This window comes from Opisthorchis viverrini, assembly GCF_000715545.1.
Source record: "Opisthorchis viverrini unplaced genomic scaffold opera_v5_59, whole genome shotgun sequence".
Taxonomy (NCBI): domain Eukaryota; kingdom Metazoa; phylum Platyhelminthes; class Trematoda; order Opisthorchiida; family Opisthorchiidae; genus Opisthorchis; species Opisthorchis viverrini.
This window is the reverse complement of record NW_008751715.1, coordinates 1,396,416-1,421,200: the sequence shown is the minus strand read 5'-3', so window position 1 is coordinate 1,421,200 and position 24,785 is coordinate 1,396,416. Positions and strand designations below refer to the sequence as shown.

Here is a 24,785-nt window from a genome sequence, read left to right as displayed (position 1 = left end):
TTTTTTCCCTCTTCCGGGTTTTCCCCCCCCCCCCATCCTGATACTGGTAGATTTTTCTGCCAATCGTCGTTAGCCGTTTAATCCGAGGTTGGTTGTACTGAGGGCTATTTCCATTTATATTTGTCTTGAAGCCCACCCTACTCCAAACACACTCTCGACTGTACCTCAATCTTGTCGTGACCTATTCCGGATTAATTATCAGGTTTGACGTATTCTGCGTAGCCTTCGTTGACCTTCCGAATCCCATTGTTTTACAGGCTGCCGCAGAACCGAAATCGACTGTTCGTTATCTCGACGGAAAAGTAGTGGATACCAAAGGCAAAAAATACATAGAAATCAAACCTGAATACCCTAACATGCCCCAACCGCAATTTTTGAAAGCCCTGAGACGTTACAAAAAACACTGATCTGTTTTTTGTGCGACATGCGATCCTATCCGTGCTCATATGAACAGCCTCCACCGGTGCCACAATACCTTTGGGAAACGCATTTTCCGACTCTTTGGTCGGCATACCCTCCCAGTCCATGTACTTTGTACTAAGTTGTAAATATATGCTTTTCGTAACATTGTCTGCGTTGCCAAGAGATCGTGAAAACCGCTCATCTAGGAGGCGTTTGCTATCGCTAAATCATCCATGCTCTTTCCCTAACACAACTTAGTCGGTAAAAATAAACGCGCCCCTCATCGTGAACAAAATTTTCCCCAAACTACCCGGGTATGTTTCCTCAATGACTTCGCATGTGGAAGTGAAAAACTGTCATCCTACATTGTTTACTTTCTTCCTTTTACAATCGCTGGGGTGACTGTTTGGAGATGTTCCCTGTTATGAAATTAAGCGCCCTATCAGTCATCATGGAGTACCTGCGGCAGAGGTACCCGTTGCATGACCTTCGAAAGACGCTTCTTGACAGATGTGAGTGGGACAGAACTACCCCTATAGCACATATTGAACACATTTGGATCATAACGACTGAATAAGTAAGCATGTCTACTCTTGAGCGCGTGATTGCTTTGCCCAATACTTCGAAAGACGATCCAGTAACTAGATTGTGTATGAAGATGGGTGAACGAACCTGCCGGGACTTCCAATTGGGTGGCGGCGCTGACGCTAGAAACCGCCTAGACAATGCCTGATCGGTTGTGGGTTACGGGGACCGTACAATTTGTATTAATATCATTATAGGGTAATTAACACCGAGCCCAGTGCCTTCCCTCTTTGATGTGCATCAGCTAGAACAAATGTGCCAGTACAGGAGGGTGACGCTTCAAACAGTGCGAATACAAATTCCGCGACCACTACAAGTAAGCACAAATTGTCCAGCAGGTTTCAAGCGTCTGTGACGCCGCCTGATGCGTGGGTACAGGCACAGTAATTCAGATGTCCCTAATAAATTATTGATAACACACTCTCCAATGCAACCAATGATTGGCTTCCGCTTGGTGGCCTCCAAGTAACTCTGAGAGCGTTTGCGCTGGAAGTTCGCATTGACCAGGAACGCGCGCGCACAACTGAAGCAATCGCTCCCCATTACCATACGTTGTGAGTCGTCCCCAAATCTGCCATCTAATTGTGACGAAGACAGTCCCTACAAACCTCGGCAAAAACCATCCTCATTCTCAAAACTGCGGTCTGTCCTATGCAAGATGCGATAAAAATTGTTCACCGCACCGACCTCAATTGAGCCCGCACAGCGCAAAGACGACAGTTTACTGGGATCTAGTCCATTAAGGCGCTTTCAGCCTTGTCGCTGAGTGAAACTCCCACGAACCATTGCGTCAGGATCACCAGATACCTGAAAAGTGAAATGTGGAACATCTGAGCTCATCCTAGCTTAAGGTCCACGACCGAAGTGTTCCGGAGACAGACAGACAGAGGGAAATCAAGGTTTCAGCAAAGCATAACTGTTGCTCCTCCAGCAACACCGCATACACCGTACTTCTTGGGACTTGTGTGGCAGCCATAAACAGAAATAGCACCTTCACCGGTCTCGATAATTGACCAAGTTCGCTTGGTATGTCCACGGTGGATCGCATTTCAAAAATAATCGAGCATTCAGGCGACAAGCACAGTCGAATAAAGTGCCGCATTAGGTCAGCAAAGCCACATGAGGCAGCTGCCTGCGTTCGCAGTTAGCTGCGAAGATGGTTTCCAGATAACTTGATTTCTGACCCGAAAAAAGTCTACACCTGAGAAATAACAAACGACGGATTTTCATGCACAAAGGACTCCGAGGCTTTCCATCCGTGCTTGCATCCAAGAGGGCTTCAACCTGGTCAGCGCTACGTATAGATAGATATGTATCGAGGTTTTCCATGCACTAAACAGGATCGCTTATGCAAACAAAAGTACTGATGGTAGAACTACTGTCAACTTGTAGAATCAGTACGCACTTTTTTTAACTTTGGTCATAAGGTCAATTCATTACCAAGTTTGCTTAAACACAGAACTTTCTGGACGGCTTGAGCGAACATTGTATCTAACTCGAGTAATATTGGCCGAATGCTTCCATCCTGAGAGGCGGCAATCGAAAATGTAGTAGTTCGTCTTGTGTGGCTCGCTGACTTCGGCCAGTTAAAACTTCCTTCGGATGGAATCAGGATGCTCACTGCACGACTTGTACCCCCGCACACCCAACCCTAGGGACGGGGTGACAAAGAAAACCTTGGTACCAGCATAGGCATGTATGCCACATCAGGTGTGACCAAAAATAAATCCATCGTTTTAGTTGCATTCTTCGAACACGCCCATCCCCGCGAAAAACAGAACGAAACTAGGTGAACAAACGACAGAGTGCCCAGATGGAAGACGTAGAAAGTACAGTCAAACTAATCTCACTGAAACCACCAGAAATACTCATGCCATGCTCACCATCCTCCGATAGGTGCTGGCGTACGCGTACCAGACCTGAGTACACCTGTTTGATTACCTCCATGGTGGCCGTGACAGAAACTGAGATCATGACACATTATCTGACGTCTGCAGCGGTCTACGTTCAACAAACTCGACCAATATCTATGTCCTCGATAGCATGCATAGGATGAGGCCCCGTTTAATGGGTATCAAAAAGCGGGAGTTCGATCTTCCTCGATTTTCAGACTCCCCATAGAAGTTGGCGATGAGACCAGAACTAGTTGGCGGCCGACAACGATCCGAGGCAAATGAGGAGCACACACATCGACTGGACCAATCAGACTCGTTTCAGCGATTAAGGAACTACCCTTAAAGGAGGTCTAAAGTCGTAGGTTTACGGAAAAAATACATTCAAGAGTAATATCTGAATAAGATTATCTGCTTACAACAGATAGTTTCGATCAAAAACGAATTTATAAAAACTATAGACAGATAGTTCCAAAGTGAAGGGTAAAATAGTATCGATTTCTGTGGAAGAGCGCAAGAGTTGATTTGTCGCCATTATGTCGTTCATTTGTCAGACTGAAAGTACTCCAATTGAATAAAAAGCGACAGAGGATCGAGTGTTAGGTATGTGACGGAGTTTCTACACTAGCGCTAGTCGGACGCTCGAATAATTCAATTACCATCACCGTGATATCATCCCTATAGTACCGGGCCACTCCGGGTGGTAGGGATAACAGTTTGAGAGCACGGTCGAAAGCTTTCCGGTCATTTTCCTTCAACGGGAGTTTGTCAACGTCTTGTTGTTCAGCTCTTTTATTCCAGCTTGCTTGTGAAATAGCGCCAGCGATTTCAGGTGGAACACTAACTAAACAGTTCCATATAAGGCGTGTGGCAGGAGAGGTGGGCTTGCGCAACTCATGCTCCATCACTTCACTTGCGTCCCCACTGGATAACATATCCCAGAGACCGTCAGTGGCTAGGACAAGGTAGCGATCACGTGGTGTTATCTAGAAAAGAGAAAGAAGTGTAGGAAAAGAGATGAAAGTTGTTTACAGGTCAATGATTGTTTGCACATACAACATCGTTACTATAAACCTGGTTGCTACCGCTAAGGTGACGGTGCCGACCTTTACCCCAAAGGAAAATATCGCCAGAGCGGACGAAAATTTTTAGGAGGAATTCTACACGGATCCCGTTTTATCGCTCGCAGTCAGGTGCTGCTACGGCCGATAAGCCTATCCCGCGCAAGATTTGCGAAAAATACGGAAAGCTTGTCAGTCTGGCATCAAGTCGGGATCTGATTGGTCGAAAGTCTAGACCCAACAGCCAATAATGACCCAGCATTAGCCGAATGCCGTTGCCGATGGCGCATCCAGAAGGCGTCATTATTTCCAGAAAGTTATCGCCGCTTACACTATATATATGACGCACTCTACAAGTGTTCTTGACTTCGTTTTGGGCGTTAGTATAGCTTGCGCACTTTTGGTGGTTGTTTTTTGACGTCAACGCTAGTTTGGAAGGCTCAGACCGAGAACTAAGCTGAGAAAAGTACCGTTACTACAAAAATATTTCTCACTATAGTTGTATTCGGAACAACGCTGATTGACGATACGGCGCCAAACAGAATCGACAAGCAGCTCCAAGATGGCAGAATCGACTTCAGGAATGAGTCACTTGTGGAGGCGACAGCCTTAATTATCACATTTTAACACTGCACGACCAGAAAAAAGCTCCATCCTGCTATAACCATTGCAGAGAAATTGAACTTCTACGAGCAATCGGATACGAGCCAAATGCAGCGTCATTTGGGTTCACTATCATGAATTTAAATTGGTGTGTTCCTGTGATCAGTCTGTGTGGATGTGAACCGTTGTACGGCTTGGAAGATATTGGCAGCGATACGGTCTGTCGCCGAAAATGACTACATGGTGGTTCTAGTGCTAAACATCAGTGTTCTCCACTGGTGTTGCTCTCAAAGAATACGATGACTACCAGCAATACAGAGTGTGGTGTTCGAGACTACAAAACTACCTTGAAAGACATACGCTCAGACACCAGAAACTAACCTCAAAGCTTGTGACATCAGGTTGTGCTGTCAAATAGGGAGGACTCGTATACGGGTTTGGAAGGATTGACATTTCTTTCGGTGGCTGCAGACCACGTCCGATATCCGAGGTCCGCTTAGCCGACGACTGGTTAAGCGCGCTGGACAATTCTAACAGTCTGTTAGCTGGCCACTTGTACCGGACGTTGCCAAACGCTCGAGACGGTGCGAGTTCACCAAGCAGACGTCCGCCTTCACGAAACAATTCGGAAAGCGAATTGTCCGGATGCTCCATTTCGACTCGCTTCAACTCTTTCTCGTTGCACCAACCTTGGTGAACTGGTGCACAGGCAATAGCTTCAAGTTCAGGATTAGGAGAATCTGGAAATGGTGCGAAAAAAGCAGATTAAACTATGTCCGCTGCGTAGGTTTGCCAGGTGATTCATTAAGAAGTAAGCAGCTATGGTCCCCCTCTGACACACCCACACTATGAATGAAGTATCACCAATCGTCCCGAACCTAAACAGCAGCAATAAAAACGTCAGGGGTGGGTAGCAGTCACACGAAATATGCTACATAACCCTCCCCACACAGCTGCCTGGGTATGACCTATCTCCCCTGTAAGTGTAACTAATGAAATGAACCTAAGATGCACCTAACGGACCAAAAGTAACAGATTAATCTCTCTTACTGTCCTGTCCAAAGATCTGAAGCCACCCACTTATTTACTTGATTTATAAATCTGTATCGGCTGGTCTGACTCCTGATTATTATCAAGTTAAGTGGCTCACCCTATAAGTATCCATCATGCGAAAACCACCCTCTAAATAAAGTTTCCAGTCACCTAAAAAGTTCCGTCGTGGTAAAGCCATCACAGACTTCATCAGGAGAGACCACTCAACTGGATGACGAAACGAATAAGCTATTCTCTTACTTGGAAACGCCAGTAATCTTATTTAATTGTGTAAGCTGTTTCCTGCGACTGATTATTTTTATCGTGTCCAACTAGATGTTGTATTTGGTTGTATTTTTCAATGTGGAGATCTTACCAACGTGCCGATATCTATTTACCAAGTACTTTTGATGCCAGCTTACAGGAATGATACAACGAGTCAGTGCGGTTTTTCCCAGCTCTGAGGAACAATGCTGACCGGGAATGGCTTATGCCGGATTGCCTGGTCCACAGTGGTCTGTCTTCAAGTTTGGATGTTTGATAATAACGGATAGCCAGCATACATGTAAGAATTGGTTACAAGCACAGATTTCAGCCGCTAAAGCTGTTGATAGAAATCTATCATTAGTTAACACAGACAGAACAGCGGTTACGGTATAGGATAATGTCTACCAACGGCTACCGGAACCGCATTCTCTTTATCTGATATCCCCACGGTGTCCCTAAAAGGCAGGTACAATCTGAACACCTAGCAAGATAGTCCCTAAGTAAATCACAAGTGCTCGGTTGTCACTACCAAGCTGACATCATCTGGTTTGACAGTGACCTTTTCTGAAAAAGAGGTCAGCACCCGCTCATTTGCTGCGGCGGTGTAGATGAGCCTTCAAATTTACTTAGTAGTGATATCGTTTTTTTTTCATAGGAAGAAGGCGAATCGAGGGCTTGATGGATTAATAAAATTGTCCAGATTCGTTAGAGCTTGTCTGGATGGCGCCCAAAATTAAGGGTGACAATTATGTGCTATCTTGAACTGAAAACCAAGATTGCCCAGTATAGGAACACCAGATGCATACCACTAAGCCGTATGGAAAATGCTATCAACCAGGGTTTCTCAAGTTGGCTGAAAATCAGTCCTAAACACCGCCAAGATGAAACACATCATCAGAACTCGAAGGAACAACAGTTGCCGGCGACAGTAGTTATGGATACCCACTGTATTGTGAAGTACCCATAAAGCCATCACGGAAGAAAGAGAGAGAATTCTCAGTTCACGAGGAAAACTGTTCCACTCTGTAATGCCCTCTTCAAGACCACTGCGTCTTCCAAGGGTGGCATTTACAGGGTGGGTAACTCTAAGTATTTTACAAGTTCATAGTTTGAATCCACAAGGACCTAAATTGGTTCTGAGTCACACCAACTTATGGAGAGTTTTGTTCCGTCTGAGAGACCGAAATACTCTGTCGGTGACAGATTTTACACACAAGTCTGCTCATTCACTCCATTTCAGCAAAACAGAAACACGTTTGTCCTGAGTTGACAACACGAGCGCCGAACATTTGTATAGTTAATGAAATACGGAGCATTCGAGATAAATTTTCTATCGTTTTCTTAAGGATGTATGAATAAAACCGTTATTCTTCAACTGCCTCACACGCCGGGCCAAGTATCATAACTACGGAGCTTACGTAAAGCATAATTCGACTTTAATCTACCGACATGTCAAGCACGAGAAAGCATATGACATTCAAATGTTGCCTTTTATCCCAGCCGAATCAATACAGAAAGAACATTACATCAAACTGTGAGATAATTACACACGTCTGCTCACCCAAAGTGACCAAGACACGGTGGTGTTGCCATTTCCTGCTAATCGCATTCTAGAGTTAAAAAAAAAACAAAGTTTACTACCGCCTTATCTTCAATGCGATAATAGCTCGTTTGATCTAATCCTACCCTAGAAGGATAACCAAATATTTGGGTGGGGCTTTGTGGTATTAATCTTCGATTAAACCACGGGTATAATAATAATAAATAATGATAATCGTTCAGCTGTAGTACCCTTTCGGTGCCTAGCTGCCATGCCACACCAAGGAGGCACGAGGGCTGGGATACTGCCAGGTCGCCCAAGCCTAGACAGGGGAAGTCGAGTGGCAGAGGTCGGGTTCGAACCACGGACCTTCCGGTCAGTAAATTCGCGCTCTAACCACTTGGGCCATCTCGACCCCGGATAAGGAAAAGCTGAACTGTGTATTACAAAAATCAACTTCGTTCGCAAAGTTTCCACTGCTAGAGAGTTTAGTACGGGAATCATATTAGACCGAAACCTCGATAAGGTCTCCGAGCTACTGCTTTGAAGTTGATGAAAGGAATCCCTGGCGTCCACTTTATACTACTGAAACCGATTATTTCAGGCCTTAGGTTCTATCGTCTTATGTTGCGGGGATCAGAACCGCCCTTTGTGGTAACCATTGTGAAGATCGCTCAGTTTTGAGAGCGCGAATCTACTGATCGCAAGGTCCGCAGTTCGAACCCGACCTCTACATCTCAACTTCCCCTGCCCAGGCTTGGGCAACCAGGCAGTATCCCAGCCCTCGTGCATCCTTCGGGTGGCATGGCAGCTAGGCACCGGAAAGATGTTACAACTGAACGATTCTTTTGTAAAGAATGTACACCATCGACCACAACAGCGAGCACTGTGCACACTAATGTGAGCTGCTCGATAAGTTTAAAAGTGAAAACTGCCTATATGCAATTGCAATATGCACTACCAACTCGTTTACGAGTTCGTCACACATCACTGAACCGGAACAGAGTAAGTCACAGAATAGATACGTACATGTACACACACACACACACACACGAAGAAACAAAGAAATATATTCAGTTGTGTTAGTGCCGGTGAGAGATTGGAAACAATACTCAACTCCATAATGAATTTGTCGGAAACGCCTCGTGGGCTGATCCAAAATGGATGTGCGCTTCACTAGAGACTCGACTGTTTGCGGCTTCAATATCAAACACTAGAACATCACCCGTACAACGTATACAAGTTTTCCAGACGGTAGTGATCACCACAAAAAAACAACGCAGGAAAGACTTTCTCTGGTGCCGCGTTTGCTGATTTTAGCTATTAATTCACTAACAGCGACCGACAGATATGAAAACGATATTTTAAAAACCACGTGTATGCCCGTTGACTGACAGCATGCAAGGAGCAAAAACAAGGCTAACCCATATCATTTGTCTGACGCAACAAGACTGCGCCACAATCACCCACACTGGCAATGTGCAGCTGTGTTGGTAAAGTGCCGTTCTTTTGATCATTGTCCCAAAATATACGACCAGCCACGCCGACGGCCCCGCTGAGTGCGACACGCATAAGCTCACGATTGTACATGGAGTCAGATGATGGCAGATGGGCACCTAGTTCCACGCTGAAATCAATGGGCCGGTTGGTTGAACACAGATCATCGTCCAGACGTAGAAATGCCTCTGTAAAGCAGTGCACTGGGTCCACTGGTGAAAAACGGGGTGAGGGAAAAGATGAATGAGGAAATCACAGACGTCCCATCTCTAAATAGGGCGGAAAGGATACCCAGTGCAGCCCAGTTGTTATGTTAGCGGGTGAATAGTTGCGATGACAATGAAATTTGTGGTAGACTTCTTGACGTGTAAAAAGGAACCTTTTCAGAGTCATGATGAACAGGACTAATGTTTTTTGGTGCTCAATTAGAACCTAGGGTTGATGGAGACTACCCCCAAGAGGGGTGAAAACGTTAACGGGCTTTCGCAGGCTTATCAGCAACCATATGGGTGATACTGTACCAAGAAGATACATCCAGGCATCTTGAAAATGGGAACATGAGGCAGCCTTTGTGTGGCACATTCAGTTGAAGAATGCCACAAAATCAGCTGGGGTTCATTCGGATCTTTCATTAGCACCAACTTACTTTGCAAATGGAAGTGCTTCCCCACAAGTTCCTCGTGTAGGTTTGCTAGTCTCATTTATGATGGCAATTTAGGCGCATATGGTGTAAGCAAAGATATACTAAGGAAGACCTGGTCCCCATTAACACTTCCATGCTCTCATTCCGGTCGGTTCGTGTGGCCGTCCGGTTGACTCCTGTGGATTAATCATTCGATTTGATCCACTCATAAGGAAACATTCTCTGATATAAAATAAGCTAGGCAAGGTCACCGGATTAAACGCCACAAATAAGCACACACACCCAACCTGCCGGTGCAGTCCCATAACGAACATGGAGCTACACATTTACGATGGATGGTTTCACTGATGAAGAATTTGCTAACCATACTCCTGTTGTATGAGCATTCATTAGAATGATGTCTTTGATTTTTGCTAAAAACTCTGTTGCTACTCCACCACACCTGACTTCACTCGTTGATGAAAACACAGTCCACCAGTGTGTGCACACCACATGCGCTAAGCGATTTTTGGCCAGAGATGAACGGCTAAATCCACACACCTATGATCCAGTGAACGAACGAAATTGGCAGGAATCATAGAAATGAATATAGGTGTCCGAAATGATGGAAGAAATTAAATATCTCACAGGTCTACTGTTGTTAACTAATACAGATCACGGAACGTGGTCTGCTAAGTCCAATTACTTGGCAGTTATTCCGTAATAGAACAATTTATTTCGCACATTTGCATTGTCCTAGCGTGATGAGCCTCCCAGATTTCGACCGCCTGTAAAAATCACATGGGATGGCGTTTGCTTAGCAAACATCGGTGCCTTGGTGCCGTCTGGCAGATGACCCTAATGGGCCTCACTGCGTTGCCTGTATGAACACAGGGGACCGTTAAGACCCACCGTCGCATAAGAAGCTAGGGAACATTGATCTGAGGATGCGAATAAGATATATATTATCGAGAAATACACTAATTTGCAAATCAATTTGGTTTTCACGAAAGACTCAACTGAATCTCTCGTTTGTGATATTCTACAACTGAATAAGCTGCACACAGGCCATCTCATGATTCAGTTGGCACGATATTCGAGATATCGCAGTATATTTTCATAAAGGAAACTACTCACAAGGGTGTCATGGCAACAAGGCAATGAGAGGGTCTTTTTAGCTGAACGATTATTACCATTAGTACTATTGTTATTAATTTGACGCCAGTAAAAAGCAGTTTTTTACATGTCTACCTTGAAACAAGAATTAAGCCATTTCCAATTTACGCTTGACAAACAACTTGCAAAAAATGATGCAACAGTGGGATCTAGCTGGCTGACGTGTTAGGGTCAGCTGAAACATGAAACACCAGCATTGAGAATCGATTCCATCGATTTCCGTTATGTTTATTCTTATCAGGCTTTTATATCCCAACTGCAAAGGTTTGATACAGACTGTCACAACATTTAATACCATACATCCAACAAACCAAGTTACCCACAACTTCTAACAAACCAGCTCTGTTCATTCCTCGGTTTCTCACTCACATATCAAAATGGTCTCTTATCGCCTGTTGTAAACTTACTTGGGTACGTCATTGTTGGAATTTCGAGTGCGTAATTCAACAACCCTCAAGGATATTACAAAAACTTACCCAAGTAAGTCTTTGCGGACGGTGCGGCAACTAACCAAGAGCAAAAACGGCTACGTGGATAAGGCCTTGGAAAAAATGTGCGCCTATCCGAATGCAACGGTCGGTACCAAGAAGAAAATATTTACCAGCCTTCCATTTGTAGTTGATGCGTCCTACAAAACTGCTGCTTGCCAACTATTCGTCACCACATAAGCAACATCGTCAGTGCGATCAAAATCGTGCACTGAACGACGGGTACTCAAACCAAGCCTCAAAGGACTGCTTCAAATGGACACACGTAATGACGGTTTCACGGCTCACACAAAGCTGAACATACTGGCAACAGTCTGATACAACTAACGGAATACAGAAACATACACTGGCATAGTTAATGAACAGCGAAAAGTTGACAGTGGTGTTTTGGAGCAGTTAGTAATTTTAAACTCAAGCGCAGATATTAGCGCCACCTTTGCAGCTATTCTTCGTAAGCCACTTTTTTCGCAAACAGTTCGTTTGCAGCTTTCGTTACCTTGGTCTAATCGGTATTCTAGGCCACATAAGCCATGGACCTTTTAGCCCATCAACAGCCAGTTGTTCCGTGATGCTCTTCTGCTGCTCTGTCTCATACAGTCAAGTAGTGGCCCGTATTTCAATTTGCTCTTGTTTCTACCGGATTAATTTCCGTTAGATTGTCAAAGGAAAACGCACTGTACAAATTCTGTCCACGCAAATATGTTTTACATAAGTGAATAATGACGGTAACGTAAATTAACAACCAACCAGTTTCAAACACTTACTGCCCTGACCAAATAAATTAGGGCACTTGGTGCGCCAGGTTTCTCCATTAGCGCAGTTCTTGTCCTGTCTGTCTTAACATTACCACTGACGATAATTATACTCAATACCTCCGTTTGAACAAAATATGCGGCTCATAACGGCTGTTTTACCCTTATCCGGAGTCACGCGCAGCACACAAATCAAGATTCCCTGTAGGGATTTCAATCCGTCACCTTCGGGATAGAAGCCGAACACACGTGACTGGCCAGTAGCTTTACGTGGACCTGCTAAATGGGGAGTCACTCAGCACCAGATCACGTGAAGTGTGCGATTGCGAATGAATGGCATTGTGTCCTGGTTAAATTTGGTTGAACTTCTTATCGGCCACCTGATGCTAGGGAATAAGACGTTTCGAGATATTTGATGCATTCAAATAGATAGATTGCCCCACCATCAAGCAATCATTAAGGAATCCTGCTTCGTCGACAGTTAAACGGATCCTGTCTGTAAATCGCTTGCCACTTTCCCGGAATACTGACTGCCGTTGCGTCACATCCTGGAGACTTGTGAGATGCACGTCTCTGACTGCTCCCGATATGCACAAACAGTTATACAAGGTCTGTTTAGTTTGGAGCACAAAGTGACTCCGAGTGAAAGGTCAAATTATGATTTGAAAACTTTAGAATTCCCTCACTCCTTACAGTGTTCATCGGTTTCAGCACGCTGGATAAGAAACTCACTGTTACGATCAGTCCGGTCGACCAGATCCGTGACATATTCTTTCAGACAGCCACGCATATGAGCACACAAGTGGGTTGACGGAGATCTGGCCGCATGACCCAAATGTCGATGATCGGTTGACGAGAGTAAGTCAAGCCGTCGTGCCAAATGATACGGCTGTTCAGCTGCATGAGTACGCCAATAATCAATGGCCGCGTGTAGTTTTGCTGTGTCCAGGAAAGCAGCCGCTATGTAGTCCAAAATAGCCCAAGCCAGGGTGTGGACGCATGCGGTACCAGAGTGTCCGTCTAACACAGTGAACAAACAACTAGAAACAACCCCATCAACCTGATGAGAATAAACAATGAATAGAAATATCTTCAGTACCCATCAGTTAGAAGGGAAAAGTGAAACCAATGTTTTATGTTAACCTTGAGACGAATTTGAAAATTCTAACCTGAACACTCAAAGACGGAACACTTAAAAGCAAAGGGCTCAATGGATATTAAATTGGTTGACTCTTTTTATGAAGCTACGAGCAATTAATTTCGATCAAGTTATATAGACTCACAAAATATTGGCACATAGTGCCGGGTTCGTTTGGTTACCACTGGTCCCAAACACCGCACCAGCTTCACAACCTAAGACTGCGGCCAGCGTCTCCCCACCTAACATCTATCATGTGAACGCCGTGTTGATCGTTCCTCAAAGTGATTATTCTACCATACGTTACGGGTCCAGTTCAACTCGATCTATGAGCAGCAAAATCCCTCCAGGAAACGGTTAAGTTGAGCGATTCGGCTATATACTGAATGACAACAATGGAAAATCGTTATGCTAGTTCTGACAATCTCAAAGTCACACATAGGCAACAGACAGCTCACATTTGCTGAAGCCATACATTCTGTCAGGTCCCTTCTTTTTACTACTGCAAGCGTCGCACACGATACCCTTCGGTTTCAGTCGTTGATGAACTTCCAGGACCTCTCTCTTCAAATGGCTGGTGTACGATAGTACTAATTGAGAAACCGCTTAAACCTTACCGGTACAGCCCGTTGGTTGGAGTTGAGTTTTTACAAGGTAATCTATAGTACGCGCATGCGAGTCTACTGACACGGAAGAATTCGTGTAAGCTAAACCCGTGGCTCCTAGTGGTTGTTCTCATGTATCTGAAGCATTAGTAAGAAATTAACCACTGTCAACCACAATGTCTCAGATGAGTCAACACTCGAAACGGCTCTGACCACACGTTCGGGTCATAGCAAGACTTCCGTCTAAACAAAACGAATATTACGTCCAATCCCATTACCAACAACAATCCTAATTATTTGGAAAAATTCCAAACACAGTAGGACAAATCGTGAAACCCAGCACTCACCCTTATTGCTTTCGCTGTTTTCGACTGAAATTCACTATTCTAGTAAAGTTGTCATTCCCATTCTCATAACGCTATACGAATATTGTGCACATTCCATTCTACTCATCCTACTGCGCAAGCTTATTGGTCAGGGTGAACGTGCCAACATTTTTCTGTTTTACTTACGTACACCGACACTGATTCTTTACCCTATTTTAGGTCCCCAACGGACTTTTCCAGAGAGAGAACGCCTAATTTTCTGGTCTTTCTTTCATTTGCTAAGAGGTAGTCTATGTCGAGCTTTACTAATAATCCAGTAATAGCGAATACAAAGCTCTGATTGCTGCGTCGGGTGCCCTCGTGTTATGCTTGTACTTATTTATCCTTGAGTTCTTTCGTGTACTAGCCTATAGGCAAACTCACCAAACTAATATACGCTGGTATAAGGTAGTTTACGTTAAAAATGCTCATTGGATTGAATGCAAAAGCGATTTGGCAGTCGAAAAATCATCAACAACGATCCGACAAGCAGCTAAGCCTCAACTTGAGAATCTGGAACTGTACACTCAGGATCAAACTTTATGTTCATTTGATGCCTTTCAAAAGAATTGAGATAATTATCAAACCAGAACATCAACCTTCAACAGGTAATTCGACATTCTGGCACACTGTTATTCCTGAATTTGTATCTTCAGTTAGTAGACTCTGTGATATTCGTTCGCACTGTTTATTAGTTGACCTGATCTCGAGGAGACTGTGCCATATTACTGAACTGAGCAGCAATGCTGAATAATTTAGTTACAGATGTAAAACCTCCAATATACTATGAGCCGAATCCTAAGAAAACTTTACCTGTGTAAGACCAATATTCCACCGATCTTCTATTGGGCTATTAGCCGCAAGCTGGTTGACGTACACACGCTTGATAGGACAAGCAGAGCTCAGCAGTCCGGAGTTGATGTACTTGTCAAACAGTATTTCAATGGCTCCAGCGGACAATAGTCTTTCCAACTGTTTACGTCCCGTGTGTCGACCGAGGAAAGTGAGACTATGGGCATGATCTTCAGTGAGTGGATAGCACAAGCCGCGTGTTGCGATAGAGGAAACAGGACGCAGACCGAATAGGATAGCCCGAGCCCCACCAATCATACTATCCAGAAAATGAGCCTGATGAGAACAAGCTCAATTGAAGCCAGTCTAAAACGAAGTCAGTTATACGGAATGATTGCAGGTTTCAGTGTCAGAACTACTGGGTGAGAACAGCCTGTTTGAAGTAAATAAAAAGAACCCATTTCCTTTTTCCATTCCAAAGGTGGTCCATGAGAATCAATCTGTATTTTTTAGGGCCGAGTTCCTAAGGGAAAACTTCCGATCCGCGTCATTTTTCCAGCATCAAACAACTGGTGTGTGGTAAGTGGACTCCTCCCAAACAGATATTTCGTTTGCGATTACAATCTTAAAAATCATTCACGTTTCCAATATAGTTTATCCTGGTGCTCGTTTGCATTGTGGTGCTCTCTCCAGGCGCTGCCACATCAGGCCTCCTACTGGCTTATAGTGGACATCCCAGCAAAATTGTTTTAATCGCTTGTTGTCTGGTCCGCGAATGAGAGACAAAACCCGAAGACAGCGATTTTAGTAAAGTAAGCCTGTTACAAAGACCAACCTTCTTCGATCTGTTGTAGGTATGATTGGTTCAGTCCCTGACGTGTGAGCCCAGTCACAAACCGGCAGAATGACGTGCAAGCGCGCAACCAGCCTCTTATCAGTTCGACTGTCTCGATTGTTTCGAGGGTCAGCGAAGGGCCGTGGAAAGCCTAACTTCTGATCCGGAAGTCTCGCAAGTTTGAAAAGGATAAGCACGGAATATGTAGTTCGAAGAAACAGCTTACCAACCTTTCCAAACCTTTCCCAATTGAAGACAGTTTGCCAACTTCACTATAATTAAAAATGAGGTTATAAATAAATCTCCTGGGCCATATCACTGACACCTGCTCCTATGATTGGAGAAACGGCTGTCATCACAAGCACTTACTGTCGGGGACAGACTGAATCTCACGGTGATGTAACGCTTTACTTACCTTAGCAACTCATTAACCTATAACAGGTGTCTACGTAGGATCCATAGGGTTCCTCGCACCGAAATGGTCAATAAATACCGATCTGACAAACACAGACTCCCGGCCCTTTACACATAATCTTATGTCAATCACAGCTGTTTTGCGGTCAGATTTTCATACCAAACTATTCGGTTGAGAACCCCAAGAATGCACGTCTTGGGCTTGAGCACCGTGTCAATAACCCATTCCACATAAAAAATGAAATGCCCAAACGAATGTATTTTCACGTCGCCTGGGCCGATACGTGGGGAAACCAGTGGGGTCACCTGATCTAGTACATACAGCACATTAAGTCAGTGAAAATATGTGACTACTGAGGCCCCCGTCTTACCCCACCGTCGTCTCTTAAAACCCTCTTGTCGCATTCAACAATCATCCTGTATATGGACGTCAAAAAAGTGACCGATCTTATGTCATCGTTCACATCTGCCACTTCGCGTTCGCCGTCAGGCACTCCCTCGACCGTCCAAATCACTGTCGTTAACGTCCAAATCATAGGCTGTAAAATGTGCACAGCGTTTCTGAACAACCCCTCAACCGTGGCGCTCTTTCGATGGATAGCTATCGCGGAACTCGGAGATGAGGGGACTGAGATATTGCCTGGTTTCCTGAAGGAATTGAAACACCAAGATCAGTTAGGACTCACAAACCTCCCGGTCAGTAAGTTCGTGTCGCAACTGTCGAGCACCCAAACAGTGGTTCTAGCTGCCCCAGCTTCTTTTTGCCGATGACCTGGCAATTAAAGTGGACTGTCGTGCATTAAAAGCAATGGCTGATGTCAGTGACGCATGAATCCAAGGGCAGTCGTGAGCTTTTCACTGGATGGTCAATGGTGTCAGGCATGGATATTCAACCTCTCCATTCTTGTTCTAATTCGTCACTGGTAAAATAATGAGACGAACGCTGGAAGATCTTCATAATTCCAGAGTTCAAATCGCTGCTGGTAAGAACCTCGTCGATTTGGAGTACTCGGGGGGCGTCATGAGGAGGGGAAGAACAAGCTCTGATGAATAAAATGACCACCACCACCACCACCACAATCTTTTGTTATGTGCCTTGAACCTTCAAAGAGGAGAGTCATGCTTCGGAACGTGCAGTCCCCGGAAGTGCTTCTTGTATAACAAGAGGAAGCACCTCGGTAATTGTATTAGCTGTAACGGAAGTGACTGAGGAAGTCAGTGCACGAATCTCAAAGGCTCGAAGCATGTTTGATGATTTGCATCACATGTGGTGTCAAACAGGTATACCACGGGATTTCAAGGACGGTGTGTACCAGACCACACTCAGGACTGTATTGTTGCATGGTTGCGAGACTTGATCTCTGCAGACGGATGGCGCGAGGAGTCCTCGGGTTTTTGACCACCTATGTCTCAGAAGCGTGCTAGTGTGAGATGGCTTCGACAGAGTCATAGTGAGGTAATGGGAAAACGGATATCTGGTTGTACATCAGACAATTCAGTCGCGGCCATGCACTGCGAATACTAAAATATCGTCCATCAATATGGGGGTTGTTTTCTGAACCTCCCTCAGAATGGCGCCAAATTCAAGGTGGACAACTATGACTTAGCATAATGGTGTGAAAGAGATTATGTTGGTGGTGCGGTCCACTTTCCAGGATGGAATCCCCGTAACCTCCTGTGCTTGGCTGGAGACATCGTAAGAAGTTGCGGCCAACAGATGTAAGCGGCGTTCATGCTATCAGTTCCTTTCCACTTTACGTCATTGGGTTTGTAGATACCTCAGAATGTAATATGCGCGATTAGGCGCGTCTAGATCACATTTGTCAATCTGTCTTGTCCCGCGGCCCGCACCCATGGAGACGGCAATAACCAGCGCAGCAGAGTTTGCTGATGTTGGTTTTAAAGCTTCCGTGCAAAACCAATGGTTGACATCCGCTGACCCGTTCTCACCCTCCGTGTGAGTGCACGAAAGGGGGTTTGAGGGTGAAGATCGACTGGTACATGCCCAAGAAAGCGCAGTCCATGTTACTGCCTCGCCCATAGTGCGCGAGCTGCCTTGTCTGAAAACTAGTCAGCATACTCTAACGTTAATAAATTGATGTCTTCGCCAAATTTGGACAATGCTCTGAAAACACCTGGTTTTTGGTACATATGACAATACGCAGCTCACTCACCCAAGACTGCCCTATCTGATACCACTATATATAGTAAACTCAAGTTAACCACAGACTCCCATCCGTCCACAGAAGTTAACATACAGCATTTCAAGGAAGGTCAATGAATTATTGGAGGCACCCCTGCCACCCTGGTGTCGCAGATCCTATGGTGATACCACGACAGCCTTCACGAGGTTCGCTTGCTAGTTTTGAAGACAGGGGTAATTATTGAGGTACCCATTCTGCAGGCACTTTTAATTCAATCCATATGACACCAGTAAGTTCAATCAGTCAAGTCACTAGAGACTATTATTAGTGCACAGGTGACGATAGCCATAATTCAAATCAAAAGGTGAACGTGCACTAATAAAAGCTTTTAGTATTTCTGCGACACGAATAAAAATAAATACAATGTGAAATGGGAGCAAGTCAAAAAGGGAACTTATCGGATGCGAGAGTCCCTTGGTGGAAGTCCGGACGGCGGGAACGTGTTTTTCTCCGCAGTTAGACTGCTACACGTACTCCATGGTTGTCCGTGGACTTGTGGAGAGGTTGACGTCCTGCTCCCTGCGCGCGCGCGAGTCTGTGTGTGTTGACTGGGTTCGGTTTGCGTTTATGTAGGTCCCAGTGCGTGTATGTGGGCGCGTCGGCACATGATTGGGCGCTACGCTGACTAGGCGGTGCAGACAATCGATGTCCGATGAGTCAGCTTAATGCGACGTGTTTGTGCGTATGAGAAAAAGGGACAAGCCTCGCGATCCAGTGAGCGACTGTGAGTTGAACAGTCAAGTATGTGGGTGACTGGGTCGCTACACTATCTTCCTTTAAAGAACCTGGTGACCTCTCGCGTTCCTTCACAGTTTATTCCCTTTTCTGAGAGACAATTAAGGTGTACATTCGATTTGATCGTATGTATCGTCTCCAGAGGTTGTGCTGCAGGATTCCGGTCAGTGTTAGTCAAAGTGCTTGGCACGTCTTTTCAATCGGTGGTTTTACAGAGGAATTACCGAACCGCCTTTCTCACTTAGCGTTTCACTAACAGCTGTCTTCTTTGGCCAGTTGATTGAATCAGCAAAAAAGCCTTCCCATCTTCTGGGCTTTAACTGGTCATCGTACCTCTTGATTTCCTCCAGACGCTTAACCATTTGAAGGATATGTTTGCGTCGTCGCACTCGTTTCCCGATGTGGATTTTGTCGTTAATGAAGACTGGTAATCTCGACGATACAGGTATCGTTTGGTCAAATCGGGGAATTCTGGAGAATGACTCCAAACGCTACCAGCATGGTTGCTTTCACGTTTTGCCATGCTACATCCACACACTCATTGCAAGTGTTGTTTATTCATCGAAGACCGAGTGTGAACTAGCTGAGATCCATATCGCTCAGCTGCGATAGTGCTCCGAATACTACACACTGACATATTACTTGCTGATTTGCAATGGTCTGATGAAAAACGAAATGACAGGTGACATGGCATAATGGAGTGATCGGAACCAAGTTTTGTGGATCGTCAGTCTTGAACTGCGGCTCTCCACACGTGGCTAGAAACGGTTGATGGTCAACACACAGCTGAAGTCGCTCTACGTTGTGCAGTGAACATCGACTCCGAATCGACCACTTAAATTCGCCTGCGAGAATGATAATATCGGAACTTCTTGCTCCAATATTACCAGGCATTAGGAGTTGAGTTGAGTGAGAAAGTTGAGTTCCATTCGAGAGCTTTTAGAACTTGGGTCTCCTGTGCCATTTCGAAGACAATACACGTTAACTTTAAAGGGGCGTAAAACAGGAACGAGCGTTATCTGATCACCATCTTGACACAAAGCGCAAATATTGAACGCTCTTACGTTGGAAGGGACATGCCAATCTTTTATTATTTTCTCTAGTATCTATGGATGCATGATAGGATAAAGCATAACGATCAGATACACGACAAACGCGTAGAAAGCAAGGGCAGCTTGCTGGCCAACTGCCTTAGAGTTCTCATGTTGAAGGTTGCAATAAAAACAGAAAAACGGGGCCTAAATAGAGGAAAGGGAACGGAAGATGTGAGTGGTGATGCGCAGTCAATTCCACAGGTACTTGACAGGAACACCGACAATCCGAGTCCAAAAGAGTTACTGTCAACTGGGACAGGATGAGCACTAAAATATTATGCAGGAAAGATGAGATGCGCCCTGTCTGAACCCATGAAAAGAACCGCTCACCTGTAACACCTTTCCGGTGCCTAGCCGCCATGCACCCAAAGGAAGCACGAAAGCCGGGATACTGCCAGGTTGCTCAACCCAAGATAGGGGAAGTCGATATGCAGAGGTCGGGTTCGAACCACGGACCATCCAGTTAATAGGTTTGCGCTCTAATCACTAAGCCATCTTGCTTCATGAAGGGTTACCGGTATCATCATATTTCTACACCTGACCTCGAATACACTCTGACACAGACGGCGTACCTAATCTCAATCACCAGATTGAAAAGGGAAGAAAAAACGTGCTACATGGATTTCTGAAAGGCCTACTCAGTGAACCACCGCATTTTGATATCCAAACTTCAAATATATGATGTAAATTAATAGAGCGTTGTCAAGCTCAACAGCTTTGTGGGAACAGACCTTTAGTTTATGTTCGCAGCCATAAAAGATGTACAAACTTGCAAGGTGACCGAAGGATATGCTCTGGAGCAACCCGTATTCTTATTGTACGGTAGAAGGCAGAATGGAAGGCCTGCAGAAATTCCATAGAGCAGTTTTGGAGCAGGTTTCATATAAAGTGCCACCGAACTCAGCACATACGCCCCCCAGACTTTCCGGTGAGTGAATTCGCACTCTAACCAGTGAGCCACCTCAGCCCTTCAATTAAAGGTTGTCGCTCTTTGCCGTTCCAATCATGCTATTGTGTGAGTTCGCTTTCCAACTTGTTTCACCTCAGGATTACGTGGGACCCCGCGGGACTATTCAGTAAACCACTAACTGATTTACGTAGCTTAACGATATCAAATTAATATGGTTTGGTGGCTAATGTAAATGTACTGATACACCGCCAATGAAGTTCATTTAGAGAATGAATGGGACAGTGCTATGGGACTCAAACAGACGAACACTGCAATTCATCGAGACCATCGATACTTTTGGAAGACATCAGCCAACGGCGATCGTGAACGTGCAGTTAGATCCTTCATGTGACAGACGAGAGTTCAAAAATACCCGAGCACCTATGGTTTGCCACGGTTCATAGAAGGGCGGCTTTGTTTGCAGGAAAGAGACGCCCTATTTCGGCTGACTCGGCCACCCGGATAGAAAGAGGCTGGTCTTAGCAAACGCCTTTGGACGTAGACAGGACATGAATTCATTCGCAAAATCATGAGCGACACCATGAGCAGTCAAAAGTTCATTCCATTCCGTCTAACTCGGCATAGACTGTGGAGGAAACCGATGAATCAGAGTAGGACGTCACCAGCAGCCACTCGCGATAATAGGATTCTGTAATTTTCAAAGGAGGAGAGAAAACTCTGACAACCAGCCTGGCGACCCACCACCGGTATAGTTGGATTGGAACCAACGGTCGACGACGGTGCATCGTCCACGATAGGCTGCGGTGAGGTTCCTTTACGTTGAGTCTCCAAGCTAACCACAGAACTGTACATAACTATCTGAAGGTTCCGTTACGTCTAGGCAGTAGAAATTTCAAAGCTGAAGTAGCAAGGTTAGATCAATACATTGAAGAGCTGATGCGTAGTGTAGGGGTGTAGCAAGCGCCTTTGCCCGGCGTCCCCGATCCCGAAATTAAGGCACCCAGTAACAATCAGCCCGGGCTAGTGCTACTAAAGCCTCCTGTAATTCGAATTCCCAAGTTCCGAAAGCCAAGGCGTTCAGCTTTACTGATGTGACAAGAACCACGGTGGGGACGCGTCGTAAGCCGGCACTGAAGAAGAGGGAAACGATGGAGGTAAATATATTTACCATATATTGTCCATATATGGACAACTCTACCTTCCTGAAGACGACAATCATCAGAAATAATCTAGCCCGGGCGGCTGCAGTGTGCGTTACAATAAATTATTGTCGAGCCCGGTGGCGGGAGGCGACTCGCTCTTGTTGCCTAAGTGTAACCTTAAAAGCCATTAGCAGTTTGAACGGGTGCAGCACGATTGATGCAATTCGTTGTACGATATTTAAGCCAGCTGTGCCTGGAGTGAAAGAACCCTATTTCCGTCGCCCTGAAGCCGCAAGCGTTGCATTGTCACGTAGTTTTCGCTGATGCATGTTACCTGTTGTTCATAGACTGTCCAGCTTGCTATTCGGCCACCGCACCAAAAGCGTTTCTCAAAACCTTAGAAAGTATAGAACGTCTTCAGTCCTAATGTTTAATGCTACTAACTCCCTGTGTCCTCCTAATGTCAGTCCACCTCTTAAAATGGGATCCGTTTTTCTACTCGCGCGGCCTAAAAGAAAAAACTCCAGAGTCACGCATTTGAATTTTTCCACGTCATTTTGTTGGACTCTAGGCACAAGACCACCGTGCGCATGCGCACGTTTTGTAGTAATACCGGTAAAGTAGCTGCTATGAGTTTATTGCCCTAGGTCGTCAAGGATCATAGTCATTAATAGACCGTCCACTCGCCAGCGTTCACCCCACGAGATACTAAGTAAGACGACTGAGTATGGCAACTATTTTGCTCCACCAATCAGCGAACGGGTTCTCCATTACCTTCAACCACCCTTCACTGGTCAACGTTGGACGAACCCATATGTCCAAGTATTTCGACCGATCGACGGGCCCTGGGCATTTAATTTTTGTAGGTTTTATTGTGATATCCTATCCCAACCGGGCTCCGGCTCTCTAGGTCTATTCGGTCCCAGCAACTGCTAAATACACCGACTAGTAAGCACCTGAAGAAACCCAAGCGACACAGCCACTACACTGCACTTAATGGAGCTACGATGCAAACATAAAGCTGCCAAGAGAGATATAAAGTTTTCCGTGAATTGCACGGAATTTCGGTGGTTCATGGTGCTTGGAAACCAGCGGGCTCCCACAGGGCGAAATAAACTTCAAATGTAGAGCAGCTCTCGAAACAACCAAGACAGGAAGAAGACGAGTGTGCATCAGAGGTCCACTCGGAGTCCTGGACTCAAACCCGACGTACAACTATCAAGTCTGCTAAGCTCTTTGGTCACACAACTCTCGGCTTCCCACCTTCAAAGGTAACAGAGACAGTGTTGAGAGGCTTGTCCACAATCTGCCTGTCTTCTCAACAAACTCTGCGATATTAAAGTCAGTTTGCCTTGAACAGCCATCCATAATCACAATCATAGAAACCTGGCTAACACCAGATGTCTCTGACGCGGAGATCTCGATATACGGCTACTCTGTTTTTCATGCCGACTCAAAACGAGGGAGAGCTGATGGGATTGCTTTGTACCTACCTGCGGCCCTGCCTATCCCGATTGTCCTGTCTGATACCACTCCTGCACCCTTTTTGCGATCCACTGTGCATCCAAAGCCCGCTGCGCGGGTCCGATACTCTCCTTCTCGGTGTGGTCTACCATTGTCCCTCGAATCTTCCTGAAGATGACCTGTTCCCCATACAAACCCTTGAGCAGCTCCCCTCCAGCCACGACTGTTGCAACTTCATATATATTTAGAACTACCTCCAATCTTGAATGCAGAGTCGGCGACTTGCGGTCTGGACCGGGCAGCAGGTGTATCAAGGCCATGGGGGGCCAGTGTCAGAATGGTATATAAACTGGTGCCCAGCTACACATGGCCATAAATCGCTTGCTCCGCTTGCCGTCCGGGTGCTCACGCCATGCCGAACGCCACGAGTACGGTTTCAACGATGGTACGACCGATTATGCCTAAGCCGAGTACCTCATCAACTGGATTATCGTCAAGTAAGGTGGTTTATTGTTGTATAATGTTTTTTAGGTTCATAGAATGTATCCTCGGACGAACGCGACGTTACCCGACGGATAATGGAGTACTTCCCTGGTCGTGAGTGTCGTTCCTTTGCGGAATTCGAGTCGAAGCTGCGAGAATTCCAACGGGGAATGGGCACGTGTTATGCTCGCAGGCATAGTTTATCGCCGGCGAAGTATGAAAAGAATGAGGGTAAAGTGCTTCCACGACGGTATGTTGATATATTTGTACATCATCATGCAAATAACTTATATTTAGGCACGCTGATTTCGACTGCCGATCGTTCATGCGTGTTGTTCACCGTGACGGTAGCCTTGTGATTGTTAGTTTTAATATGAAACACTCGCATGACCTGCATACGTCTGATTGGCAAGTGTATGCGGCGAACCGACGCTTGAATGCACAGCAGGAACGCGTGGTCTTTGGGTTGTTGCGATGTTTCAAGTCATCCATGGAAATCCGAGACTACGTCCGGAAAAACTATGGAATTGACTTGACGGGTGATGTGCGGGTCCTGCGTGAAAAACTGCGCCGCTTGGACTATCCTGTACACAGCAGGATGGTCTTTGGGTTGTTGCGATGTTTCAAGTCATCCATGGAAATCCGAGACTACGTCCGGAAAAACTATGGAATTGACTTGACTTGACG

The 24,785-nt window shown here is 45.5% G+C and overlaps 2 protein-coding genes across 2 annotated transcripts in view; one reads left to right on the top strand and one right to left on the bottom strand.

The window, feature by feature from the left end:
• The window catches only part of T265_03892 (hypothetical protein), a gene marked incomplete at both ends in the record, with an annotated part of 15,323 nt that extends 14,775 nt beyond the window's left edge, over window positions 1-548 (top strand). The window contains one exon of the mRNA XM_009168484.1: window positions 258-548. Coding sequence (XP_009166748.1) covers window positions 258-407 — 150 coding nt within the window. The remainder of the gene's footprint in view (window positions 1-257) is intronic.
• A 2,698-nt stretch (window positions 549-3,246) lies between these two features.
• T265_03891 (hypothetical protein) overlaps window positions 3,247-24,785 on the bottom strand; it is a gene marked incomplete at both ends in the record, with an annotated part of 24,518 nt that continues 2,979 nt past the window's right edge. The window contains 5 exons of the mRNA XM_009168483.1: window positions 3,247-3,865; window positions 4,925-5,283; window positions 8,807-9,091; window positions 12,650-12,977; window positions 14,839-15,136. Coding sequence (XP_009166747.1) covers window positions 3,479-3,865; window positions 4,925-5,283; window positions 8,807-9,091; window positions 12,650-12,977; window positions 14,839-15,136 — 1,657 coding nt within the window. The remainder of the gene's footprint in view (window positions 3,866-4,924; window positions 5,284-8,806; window positions 9,092-12,649; window positions 12,978-14,838; window positions 15,137-24,785) is intronic.